The sequence below is a fragment of the Podarcis raffonei genome, chromosome 11 (genome assembly GCF_027172205.1).
Source record: "Podarcis raffonei isolate rPodRaf1 chromosome 11, rPodRaf1.pri, whole genome shotgun sequence".
NCBI lineage: Eukaryota > Metazoa > Chordata > Lepidosauria > Squamata > Lacertidae > Podarcis > Podarcis raffonei.
Genome location: NC_070612.1, coordinates 61,054,561 through 61,067,942, shown reverse-complemented (window position 1 = coordinate 61,067,942; position 13,382 = coordinate 61,054,561). Strand labels below are relative to the sequence as shown.

The following is a 13,382-nucleotide window of genomic DNA, read 5'->3' as shown; positions in this document are numbered from 1 at the left end:
TTAGACAAGTATGAGTGTATCTGTCCTTCGGGTAATGACTTTGCATGAAAGAGCATTTTGTCACTGAATGTAATGACAAACTGACCCAAAGTAGAATGCAATTTTAAAATCTCCCTTTAGAGGTGGCCTGTCTTCCTTCCCTCTATTAAAGCAAAGCACGTAGAGTAGATTACAGAACAGAAGGGGCTGAATGTGCACCATGTGAGCGATTGGGCCATATTTTGAGAACAGAAAGCGCTCAGTTTCATGTTGAGCTGCTCTGTTTTTATTCTGTGCTAACTAGCTAAAACGTTTTGTTCACAGATCTGCTGGTATAAAATGTGGTGTTTAGGTGACACTTTATGCTCAGCAAAAACCTGTTGATGGTTCCGAAGTACAGTAACAAATTCAAGAACTCAATGGGAGAGAAGGGTCCAGCACCCTTCACCACCGTCCCCCCTTTAAGGGATTTACAGTATTTATGCAGTTAGAGATATGCAGCAGTGTTGACTCTCCTGGTTAAGAAAACTCTTCGTCTTGAATAACCAGTCATTGTTTTCAAAAAGTCAGGGTGGGGGTGTTGAAGCCATGTCCCAGTTGCTCAGTACCTCTGAGACTTGTGGCACAGTCCCAAGTCAGAAGGATTGAATCCTAACCCACCGTTTCATGAGTGGACAATGTTCCCACTTATGAACAATGCTCCCCCCCTCCAACCCTCCCCCACCTTCCCTTCCCACTGCATCTCTCTTTGGCACATCCCATTTCATTCTGGAGGGTCCCTTGACCCTCAGGAGCGGCTTTTTCGAGGGCTGCATCAAGGAGTAGAGGCTGGGAAAGTTCTGTTTGAACGTCTTTGTATCCAGGTGTGAGTCATTTGCTGTGGCAGGTGTTTTTGGCCCTCCAGGTGTTACTGACTCTCATCAGCCTCATTGGCCAATGGCTAGGAATGAGGGGAGTTGCAGTTCAGCAACATCTGGAGGGCCAAGGTTCCCTGCACCTGTGCTATGGGACGAGCCTTTGTAGACACAAATGCCTATCATCAGAATGTGCTGTAATCTGGTGAAGTGCCTGGAAAAGCTCATGTAACAATGTACAGTATTATTCTTTAAACTACAATGGACTAACGCAGCTGCCTCTGAACAAAAAGCAAGCTGAAGGGACTCTTATTTCAGGACAATATGTTAGTAGGACCAAAGGTTTTCTGTCTTCAGTTGGTTTGGGTAGCTGAAGTCAAGAGGATGACTGCTCCATCCTTTGATGGGCTGCTGAGCTAGGGGTGTGAGTCCTGTTCAGCTAGGGATGCTGGTATGTGGACCGAGGTTCATGGGTCTGCTTTTATTAATGGTGAAGTTGGAAGTCTGCGGGAACAAGCCCTTGATCAAATCCACACTATTTACAGATCCCTAAGGGATGCCAGTTCACATGACCCTCGAGCTGATGTTAACTGCTTGAAATTCCTGTGCATTTTGGTTTCTTGCCATGGCCAGTTGCTTGTATGTGGTCACTACCATGTGCAGGGTTTAGGTCTTTTGCGCACCGCTACAAACACAACATCTCTCTCTCTCTCTCTCTCTCTCTCTCTCTCTCTGTAATTATGTTGAAGTTATAGTCCTGTGTGAAAGGACATGTATGCAGGAATGTCAAGCAAGTATCACAGCAGTTGTGTGGAGTGGCCCTGCTAACAGGGCTCATTTCAGAGGCATTGGATTGGGGGCTTTAGCAACCAACCTTGTTGTGTTTTTGCAAGCAGGGTGGTCCAGGGTGTGGTGGGCCTAATGTTCACCCTGTGCTTGAGGCTAGAGTTTATCAAAAAGCAAGCACCCACACATCATCACGTGTGCATCTTGTGCCCTGAAGTGGAGCCCAGGTGGCGCCCCCTCCCACCAGGAACAACACTTTTATTAAAGTCTTCCTGAGGCATTCAGATACCAATTCCTGCCTTCGTTCATTTTTAACTGGAGCTGTGCCCCTGTAAGGGGGTGTTTTTAAATATGGAGGTGTTATCTGTGGGGTGTGCAAACGTTTTGCTTTTAATGGATTGTTCTGATGTTAGTTGATCAATCAGATAAAAACTTTTAATTGTCCAGTAGTTGTTTGTAAATAAAGTGCTCACTTCAGTGTGAAACTTCCCTTTTTTTAAAAAAAAACAAAGCAAAACATACACTTGATCCCATATGCAGTTGAAAGATAAGGGTTTTGCTTTTCACTTTTTTGGGGGGGGGTTGCAGGGGTTGTGAGGAATCTTATTTAAGAAGGGAAAAGTGTGTGCCAATCTCAGAGGTTGTTTTTTATATTAAAAAAACCTGCTTATTGTGCTACAAAAGGCTCCCGAAATCTTTCAAGAAAGTCCGATTCACCAATGGAAATTCAATTCTCTGTTCTGCATTGAAGCTCAAGCGCTTGCTATTATGAGGAGCTCTCAGAGCAGCAAGTGGTTATTGTTGACCATTATTCGCTTCCTAATTGCTGAACTGGGTCTGCCACTGTTGTTCCTTACATTTGATTTCCTTTTGGAAGGATGAATACAACTGGGTAATTGTAGAGTTCCAAGGAATCCAGAGTTCACCTAGGTCTAAAACATGCACATGAGTGATGCAAGATCCTCCAAACCTGACACGCCCTGTTGGACCATCCAGTACAATCCAGATGCTGGAATTGCAGAGAGTTAGCTAAACCAGGAGATCTCTATGCTTGGGTTGGCAGTGAGGTCCAGCCATAAACACTGAGGCAGCAGAAAGCACAAGAAGAGGTCTGGTGCATCAGACCAAAAGACCCATCCTGGCCAGCATTCTGTTTCACCGTGGTCAGCCAGGTGACTGTGGAAAACCCACAAGCAGGACATGAGTGCAACAGCCCCCCTCCACTCTAGTAGTATTAAAGCACTGTTGTTTTGATTCTGGATGGGATATACAGCCACCATGGCTAGAGGCTGCTGAAAGCCTTGCTCATTAATTTGTCTAATCTCGATTAAAGCTGTCCAAGTTGGTAGCCGTCTCTGCGTCTTGTGGTTGTGAATTTAATCATCTTATGTGCTGCATGAAAAAGTACTTTTGTCTGTCTTGCAGCATCACCTAAGGTTCTGTTATTGTATGGGAAGGAAAAAAGCTTCTTCCTATCCACTTCCATCAGTGTTAGGCTGTGAAGGTGAGGGGATAGAAGCTGCAATTATCTTTCACCCCATGTTTTAAGAGTTGCTTATTGGTCTTTAGGATATGCACAACCGCATGCTGCTGTCCTCCTGCAGTAAGGCTATTTTTGTTAGAGAAAGGGCAGCTATATGTCTCAACCCACCAGAGGTTCCTGTTTTCCTGCTTCTAGCTGCTTTGGTGCAGCACCTGAAGCCAGTCCAGAGGACTGAGCTGCCCATCTGTCAAAACGGCTGTTTTAAAATGTGTTTTGCTCTTTCTTTGTGATTACAATAGTATGTTTGCAATATGTTGCTCACTAACTTTCCCTTTCTCATCCACAGGCAGAAATTGTCAAGAGGCTGAATGCCATATGTGCCCAGGTCATTCCTTTCTTATCGCAGGAGGTAAGGGGGGCTGTTTATATGTGCTGGCCTCAAATTGCAGGATAATTGCTTTAACTAAAGAGGAGATGAGGTGTCTCTCTGGCAGTGCAATGCTTTCAGTGTTTATATTTCACTTTTCTGCCATTTCATTTCTTGTCCATCATCACTTGGGTTTAATATGCATGCAAAAGACAGTTTTAAAACAATGATCCTAAATATTGGTGCCTACAGGATCTCTGTCCTGGTGCCAATGTGAAATTGGAAGGACCTTAAGGTTAATCTGACATCCTGTTTCTTCCAGCCAGGTGCCTCTGGACATTTATAAAGAGGAAAGAGAATTGTACCATCAAACTTTGCTTTGCTGCCCACCTCCGCACTCCCCCAAATGTAGTAATTGGAGGCATATTGTCTCTGAACATGTAGGTTCTAGTTAGAGGTCATGGTAAAAGGTATTAATAGTCCTACCCTCCATGAATAAACCTAGTCTGTATATATCTAGTTCCATCACCATGTTTTTGGAATAGTGAAATTCCATATTTGTGGTTTGCGGCATCATAAGCTGGAAAGCCTGCATCCTATTCTGCTTTCGTCCTGCTGCAGTAAGCATTAGGATCGGGCTGCTAGTTATATAAAAATGTTTGCCTGTCATTCTGATACATTGGTGTTAAAAAAAATGACTCTGTCAAGCTGGCATCTAATAGGATATATTGAAAAATTGCTGGAAAGGCATGATTTGTGCAGCATTCTTGACAATTGGTGTTAAACTTGGCAGAAAAATAAGAAGAGCCATCAACTGCTGATGTACTAGAGAGTAAACAGTAAACAGGCTAATGCAGGTCTCTCCCGCTCCACCATCTGGCCTTGGTTCCTCTTTCTTCAACCTGATTATTAACCAAGGATTAAAAAAAAATCTATCTAGGCTTGGAGAGAGAAAATTCGTATTGACTTGGTGAGCTAGTTTTCCAAATCTCACACTTTCCTTGAAATGAAAAATTATGCTTTCCTAATAGGCTGCTGGTAACTTTTTACCTTTGGCTAGTGAGGAAATAAATATGACTCTTAGGCCATGAAAAATATCATATGGCTTAATCGTAGATTAATGTTCATTGGGATTTGGGAGGAGAGAGTAGACTCAGTTTGTCCTGGAATAATGGAACCTTTCACATCCCATCCATTCCTTATTTTTGCATGGTTATTTCTCTCTCACTTCTCGGTAATCCTAAGAAAGGCAATCTGGATCTGGGGGACTTCTGTTTACAGCATAATCAGGATTTGCTTATGATTCATATTGAGTGACGGTTCTGTACATCTTATCATAGCTAGACTTGACGCCTTTGGGTCCAAACCTCTTTATATGTATTTTGAGTATGGTCAGGGATAGAAATGGAGTGTGACCTAGAAATGAAAGCTACTTTTTCAAAGGCAGAAAGCCCTCCTTCCCACCAAAAACAACAACCCCCACATCAGTGCTTTTTCCCTAGAAAAATAGGTGCTGGTATTCACCATGGTTAAAGTAAGTGCCACACCCTTTTTACCCCCCCCCCCCAAAAAGAGAGGTGCCAGTACTGCATACACTTGAGTAGCCCCTGAAAAGAAAGCACTGCCCCACATAGAGCAGAATGAGTGATTTCCCCACTCTTAAGGCAAGCCCAACTGAGTAGGCCTTACAGCGTTGTTTCATGGGGTTTGGGTTTTGAGTCTATAGCACTGAGGTGAGGAACTTTGGCCCTTCCAGATATTGATGAATTACAACTCCTATCAGCCCAGCAAGCACCGCCATTGGCCTGGAATAATGGGAGTTACAGTTCAGCAACATCTGGAAGGCCAAAGGTATCCACATGTGCTATAGTGGGGGAGGGATTCCGTAACTGGAGTGGAGTAGCCTCTGAAAATACCACCCTTTCTATTCTAACAATGTCTAAATCTGATTCAAGATGGCATTGTTAAGAGTGTTCTTGGGGACCCCAGAGATTGGAACAAGTACTGTACTGGGGTAAGTTCCTCCAACCCTGTTAGAAGATGGGTTGCTGCAATGTACACTAGCAAAATAATATCAGCTTTTTTGGATTCTGAAGACAGTGTATGCTCTGTTACACAGCATGTCAGTGTTACAAACCTAATCTGGTCACGACTTCCATCTCAGGAATCTGGAGATAATTTTTAGAACTGTCCGGGAATTTGCATTCCCAGGGTTTATTGTAGGAAACCTTGGCTCCTAAAATTGGAAAGTATTTGACATTTATAGTGCAAATGCCCGTAGCAGGCCTAATATCTGCTTTCAGGTGTGCTATGATACTTACCTTTCTTTGTGATTGTAGCTTAGATGTTTTCCTTTGAAACAGGGTCACAATATTTCCTTCTTCCATTTTCCATATAGCATTCCAGTTCACAAAAATAGTTTCTCTCTTTATTCACTGACAGTGCATATATGAAAATGTCTTTTTTTTAAATGGAGTCGCCCATTGAAATTACAGATGTGGTTGGGGCAGATGAACAACAGTATGGAATGAGTTATCCTGCTGCTTGTTTTATCATCTCATTGGTTACATAAGCAGATGTGTAAAGACAAATCCCTGGTACCCTAAACCCTTGTGATTATCCTGTTGGGTTGTAATTTTACAAACAGTGGTTTGTTCTGCTTCTAGTCTTACATATCCTCTGCCATTTGTATCTGACTAGGGAGCAACAGGATTCCAAAAGAAAAATAATTCTCAGAATTTCCATATAGAGTTTAAGTAGAATGCTAGAAGAAAGGGGAGAGGAGGAGGAGGAGGAGATTTATCTCCCCCCCCAAAACCCCAATTATTTCCATTCCTCTGTATCTTACATTGGGGTGGACAGAAGATAGATTAGGATCTATTGTCAGATCAGCAGGGTTTCTAACTCACAGCTGTTCATGAACAGTACAACTTTTCCACCAAAACTAGGCTTCTCACATGAAGAAAGTAACTAGGAGTGGAATTATTGGTTGAGGATTGCAAATTCAGTTCAGTTTTGGTACTGAAAACAATTTCCTGGGCTCAGAAGGTATTCAGTGGCACCTTGTACCTAGCGTATGTCTTCTTCACTTGGCTCTGGCTTGTAAATATTGGAGTTCTAGTAAAAAAACACCAAAGTGGATCCTAGTGGCCTGAAGTCTGCCACTCTTGCCATGCACAAAGTAGCACATATGCCAGATGTTGAGGCAGAGGTTTCATCTTTAATTCCACTTACCCTGTGTTCTCTTCTCACCACCTTACCATCTGCTTGGCCATAGGAAGCAAGATTTAAAGGCCAGTAACCACATACTTTCGTTTAAGCAATGCCTTCCCAGAATTGTGCTCATTACAGTGGTACCTCGGGTTAAGTACGTAATTCATTCCGGAGGTCTGTTCTTAACCTGAAACTGTTCTTAACTTGAAGCACCACTTTAGCTAATGGGGCCTCCTGCTGCTGCTGTGCCACCGGAGCATGATTTCTGTTCTTATCCTGAAGCAAAGTTCTTAACCCGAGGTAATATTTCTGGGTTAGCGGAGTCTGTAACCTGAAGCATATGTAACCCGAGGTACCACTGTATTGGACAATAATGTTGAAGTGTATCAGATTCTAAGTAGGTCATTTCTCTTTATCAATATTTTGAAATCACAGGTAGGATTACACTATTTTGTGCAGCAGTTAGCTGAGATGCGCAGTGTTTGGTGGGGAGTACAGATCATTTGTATCTGTAATGTTAATTATTTCAGCTATTTACTGCCCCTGGCAGTAAATGTTTCATCTAGGGCCACCCAGCGAGTGAGTGGTGGTTTGAGCTAGTGAGCCTAGGTCTGCCATGTCCATATGAGATATTATTTTTATTACACCACATTGGGCCTGTTGGATGGTGGATTACAGTTTTTAAAAAGTGGACCTTCATGAATTAAGAGACAAGAATGAAGTTCTCTGGCCCATGACTATAAACTTGGTATCAAAAATAATGAACCACTAAATCGAACTGGCACTGCCATGTGACAGAATAACCCACTGAAAGCGTGATAGGCAGAAATTTCTGTCTGAAAGCCCCAACCCCTTAAAAAGTGTTGCCATTCATTGAGGTAGTGATGAGGGGCTATTTGCGCTCTGCTCCAGATAGCAAAATTTTGTGGGCCAGCATTGTATGTGTGTTGGGGGGTGGGTCAGGAGTGCCAAATAGTTATAAAGGAGCGGCAGAAGGAGGAGTAAACTCATAAAGACTGTATTGTTTTAATTAGTGTTTTTATGGAGCAGTCAAGTAATTTCGTTGTCCCTGAGAGGGGGCAATGACAATAAAGATATTATTATTATTATTATTATTATTATTATTATTATTATTATTATTATTAAAAAGGATTGGTTAAATGTGGTGCCACACTCAATGTGTGAGTTCTCAGCACAATCATTTAGTTGGTGGAAATACGTCCTTGTGAGAGTACTCCACAACTCCAAATTCTATCTACACCAAGGCAACTTGAAGCTTGCACCTGTAAAAGTACATAAATATGGTATATTTCCAAGCATTCTCCTATTTTGCTAAAGTCTGGATATTTCCTATTTTACATAATCTATTTCAGCTTTTGTATTGATATGGAATACCACATTTTTTAATTCAAAAATTGAAAACCGGTCTCTGTAGATAAATCTATTAAAGCTTTAGTAGTTGATTCAGTTACAGGTCAAATTGGCGTTCATTTTATATGGTGATTTTTTTCAGGGCTGAGAAAAATGATTTTTTAAAATTCGAGTGAGAAGGGAGTTTGGGGGATTGATGATAAAAAGAGGGTTTTTAAAAGGAGTGTGACATTACTTGAGAACATTTATAAAAATGGGCAACTTCTGGCTATGTTAGGTGGGATATAAATGCAATAAATAATAACAATGACTGGGTGCTATTCTTAAAAAAGGGGGGGATTGGGGGTGGCACAAAAAGTCTTTAGCACCATGGCATTATAGCAGGAGATCTACAGGAACAGCCTTTAAAAATATCTAAATAATTTTTAAAAATGCAAATTTGGATGGCCATAACATATGTCTTGGGAGCTTGGATGGTATAAAATGGCACTATTTACACTATTTACAACCTCAGCTGACAACAATTTAATCAGTCAGCACCATTAAAACATTGAATAGTTTAGGTCATCAGTCTCTTACTTCTGCACCTCAAAGACTTCCAAATAACTTGACTGAAGTAGGTGGTGGTCTGAGCAGTAACGTCACAGTCAGTGATATAAGATGCCTTTGGCAAAGTCTCAGTGACTCATGGGTGGCTAACCCATGCTAGCTCCCATCAGCCTCAGCTAGCAAGATCAAGTATCAGGGATGATGGGAGTTGTAGACCAAATGACATCTATAGGGCTGCAGGTTCCCCATCCCTGTAGTAGATAAAGTTGGGTTTGGAGGTGCAAGAATAGAAAGATGTCTGTTTCTACTAAATATCTCATGTTCCCTCAACAATATGATTTGGGTGTTCCATTTTTCCATGTACCATGGTTAGTGTCTGCCATGTCCTTTTTCCATCAAGTTTGATATAAGCTCACTCTCCTTGGTTCTCAGTGTCATTGTTTTTGCACTGAGTTACACTAGTTATAAAAAGTGTATAACTTCTTTTAGCTATGTAATCTGAAGAGGCAGTTTCTTTCAGGTCAGGCCACTTTGGAATGAGATTCTTCTCTGGAGTTAGAATGGATACTCTGATTTGTCTTTCCATTAGCAATTCTGCCGAGCTATATCCGGTAGCTATCAGTGATGTTGACCTGTAGCTTTAAAAGAGCAATATGTCAGTCATTCTGTCTCAATATTTTCTTTGCAGTCTGTATTGCTCTCTCTGCCTCGCTATTTACTTGAAGACAGTGAGATCTGTTGATAATATGGTAAAAGTGGTAAGTTGTTGAGAACAAGTAGGATTCTGCAGTTTGGTTGCATTATTGGTTATGGGTGTTATTCAACCAAGTTTTATTCTGAGTAGACCCACTGAAATTAATGAACATGACCCAGTTAGGTTTATTAATTTCAATAGGTCTCCTCTCAGTAAAAACATTGTTTAATATCACTGTGAGTCCATCTGGAATGCCAAAGCAAACAGTGGTATTCAGTTAGCAACAAAGCTTTGATGGGTAATAGGGAAGGGAAGGATATTGATATAATGGTAGTCCAAAACAACAAAAGTCTGTTGGCTTCCCAGTTCACAGGCCATCTACTAGTTTCCCCCCCAATATGTGTTGCATAGGTCAGCAACATGGTGCCTTTCAGCATTTATTGGACTCCAGCCCCCATCAAGGTCCATCCAGCATGGCCGATGGTCAAGGATCCCAGCAAGATCCGAAGAGCACAACATTGGCATGTAGTGACTAGCAGTTCCTTTTATTGTGCTGAACTATTTCGTTTGCAGTAGTCAAAGGATAAGAGTTTATGCTTTGTCATTTCCAGTACTAAGCCTCATTGCTCTCTGCTTGGCTCACTTGCAGCATTTGTCTAGGTAAATAAGGGCTTGGGTATCTTCCATTAGTAGCCTGTCCAATTCTTTCAGTTCCAGTCATTTTGACCCTGCTCCCCTCAGGTCAGTTATCTGTGTTGTCCTTGATGTCCCCAGGATTCTGCTTCCCCCTCCTGCTCCTATGTCAACTGCTCAGTAATATTAGGCTGTCTCCGTTTGCTCTTTGGTAGTATAGTATAAAAGTCTGATTCCTCATACTCTAATATGTCAGGAGGTAGTCAGGTGCACATGTAAACTTGGAGGTCAAACCATGGAATATGGTGCCTAGAGGTAGTGGCAGCATGGACTTCCAGGCAATAGAGCCCACAAAGAGGGATGAGTTTGCCTGGTTGTCTGCTGTTCCTTCTGAAGTGGTGGTGGTAGCATCAAGGTGCAGATGGCACCAGAGAAAGGCCAAATATGGCCCAAAGGTAGCGCTCTTGTGACGTAAGGAGTTTTGTCATCTTCCTTGAGATATCTGGAGGAATACTTGTGATTCCCAGTGCCATAGCTAGGGGGAGGGGAGGGTAGCTAGTTTTTTTGCCCTGGGTTAAACTTCCATAGGGGTGCCATTGAGGCTTCCAGCCTCTGTGTGTGTGTGTGTGTGTGTGTGTGTGTGTGTGTGTATACACAAATGTGCATGGAGGGTGCCAAACTGGGTCTTTGATCCTGGCTAAATAATGCCTAACTTTGCCCCTGGTGTTTCCAAATGGCATGGACTTAAAAGAGAATCTTGCAAAAGTTGTGATAAACGTAGTCTGTTTTGCATTCTGATATGTTATGGATTGGGTGGGGAAGCTGATCTGGCTTATGGGCAAGATTTTTCCTTCTCTGCTCCTTGCAAATCAAATTCGACAGGGACTGAGACATCCACTTTCTGGTGAAGGTCCTCTAGTACTGGAAGTACATATTTTTCTATAAACCTGATAAACTTATTAATATCACTTTCCCAAGTTGTCTGATCTGGATTTAGATCAACCAAGTTTACTGGCTTGCCATTCCATTTCTATAACTTTGTGAAGGATTAGGTCTTCTTTTAGCTTCATTCTTCTTGAAAGCCATTTGTTTGGAATTCCAAACACCAACTTATATATGGCTCCTCTTAACAAAATAAAAATAAAAATTAAGCCATTCATTTCATTCAGCCAGTTCATACAACACTGAGCAGATTACTCAAATGTTTGTCCAGGTTTATGAGCTCTTTGATAGAAGGAACGCATCTCATAAACTACATTTATCTTGGGGATGAAATAGGCATCATACTTGATTAGAGCAATCTAAGTTGTGCTTATGGTCCTCTTTGACAAGGTAAAGGATTTTTTAAAAAATTGTTGGGTTTCTTTCTGTGTAGCAATAAAGAGTGGAGTTACATGTACAATTCCTTCACCTTTGTGGAGTTTTGTGGTTGGGGAAATTGGAGAAAACTCAGTACATGCTAAAGTTTTGAAAAATCTAATCCTGTAGCACACACACAAAATGTGATATGAAATAACTGCTATGTTATGTGGGCCACTAGTATTCTAGTATGCTGTCTCCTGTGTTGCTTGATATTTTGGCGGGGCGGGTGGGCAGGGGATACACTTCTTAAAAAGAAGTAACTTGGTGTATATGTGCTTATGATTTTCTTTTTCCTTATGTCTCCAAGAAAAAAATATATATTTTGGATGCCATCAAGTGCACTCTTCCTTATAATTCAATGCAGGAAACCTCCCTGCACATCAGAATCCAAGCAGATCTTCCAACATTATCCAGACCATAATGTGCCAGCAGAGGAAATGAATGAAATTGTGCCTGCTAAATGGAGTGCACTGTGGTCCATGAAAGCTGATACCATAATACATTTGTTACTCTTTAAGCTGCCACACATCTCGTTTTTAGTGAACGTAAAGCTCCCTCGTGACTTCTGTGAATAAGACCCACCAAGAGCTGGTGAAAAAGGCAACCTAGTCACTAGCCAATATAACCCAGGGGAAAGAATCCTTTCTGACTCTAGCTATGGTGATCAGTCATCTTGAGCTGTAGAAGAATAATTCATCAGATTTTTTCCATTTTCAATTTTATTGAGAAATAAATCCATTAGAGCAGGCTTCTTCAACCTCGGTCTTCCAGATGTTTTTGGCCTACAACTCCCTTGATCCATAGCCAGCAGGACCAGTGGTCAGGGATGATGGGAATTGTAGTCTCAAAACATCTGGAGGGCCGAGGTTGATTGAGGAAGCCTGCATTAGACTCTACAACTTGTATCTAGTTGTGGTATTACTTTATACTCTGAGACCATGTAGCAAAGAGAGTAGTACACCCTGACTGGAACACAAATATCAGAATCCGGAAATATAGCACATATATCAATGCTCATTGTAGGAGATGATTTTGATAAGCGAAGAGTCAAAACTAGGAACCAATTGGAAAGAGCATGGCACTCCCTTTCTGTGGTCCAAACCAATCTACACCCCCTCTTGTTTTCTTTTGTTAAGCTTTTTTTTGGGGGGGGTAGCATAACAGCACTGTACAGATCTGAACCTTGGCAAAAGATGGTAGACTTGGAGTAGTCTTCGAGTACCTGCAACAATCTACCTGATTTCTGAATATGCCTAGGGAATGATTGTTGCAACTGCCTATAATCATACTAGGGCGGGTAGTATCTGTGAACAGGATGCACTAGAGATCCTGGTGTTCTCTCAGAAGCAACAAGTAAGTGCTGCTTTTTCATATCCTGGGCCACTTTACTTCTCAGTGTAAAACAGAAACACCTAAAGAAGTTGTCTTTTGTTTCAGCCATGTGAAGGCATTGACGCTTATAAATGCTCCAGTCTGTATCCTTCCTTTTATGCGCATATGTAAAAAAGAAAGAAAAGGGAAGGCTGGAGAATGTCATCAGTCATTTATTTATTGTGCCTGTGGGGAAAATGAACAAAATGCAGTGGCTGCATGCACTGATGGCAGTGTTAGAGCCTGATAATCGTGCTAGGTTAACTCATCTGATTGCTTGTTAACTTCGTAAGAAATCAATGGCGTGCGCTAACATGGTTCGATGGAAGAGATCATCGTCTAAGTCACCAGAGATTTCTTACTAAGATTATCATTGTGGTGTGCCACCATTGTCTGAACTATATGCAGGGCACTTTAATCAGCATGCCTAAGAACATTCTGACCTTGCCGTATAAATGATCTCAGCAGCAAACCAGCTAAAGACCGTGGAAACTCTTGCTTCCTTATAATACTTAATATGGTGTGTTGCATATTTCTAGTAATCATGGCTATTAAGTGGGATAATCAGTTTGTATATTTATGCAGCGTAGGGTCAGACTAGATGTAATGCTAAGTGCAGGGCTGCCTCTGAAAATGGCAGCCCCATAAAGAAACCCAGTTTAACCCTGTTTAGGCATTCTTCCCCCGGTGTAATCATGGTGGTGTGAGTGTCAGAGCAGG

The 13,382-nt window shown here is 41.7% G+C and overlaps 1 protein-coding gene across 10 annotated transcripts in view; it reads left to right on the top strand.

The window, feature by feature from the left end:
- LOC128423026 (transducin-like enhancer protein 4) overlaps positions 1–13,382 on the top strand; it is a 129,462-nt gene that overhangs the window by 36,490 nt on the left and 79,590 nt on the right. For 5 of the 10 annotated variants that reach the window (XM_053407684.1, XM_053407683.1, XM_053407680.1 and 2 more), the window contains one exon: positions 3,449–3,511. The exons of the other annotated variants lie outside the window; for them this stretch is intronic. In XM_053407684.1, the coding sequence (XP_053263659.1) occupies positions 3,449–3,511 (63 nt within the window). The remainder of the gene's footprint in view (positions 1–3,448; positions 3,512–13,382) is intronic. 10 annotated transcript variants of the gene reach the window in all.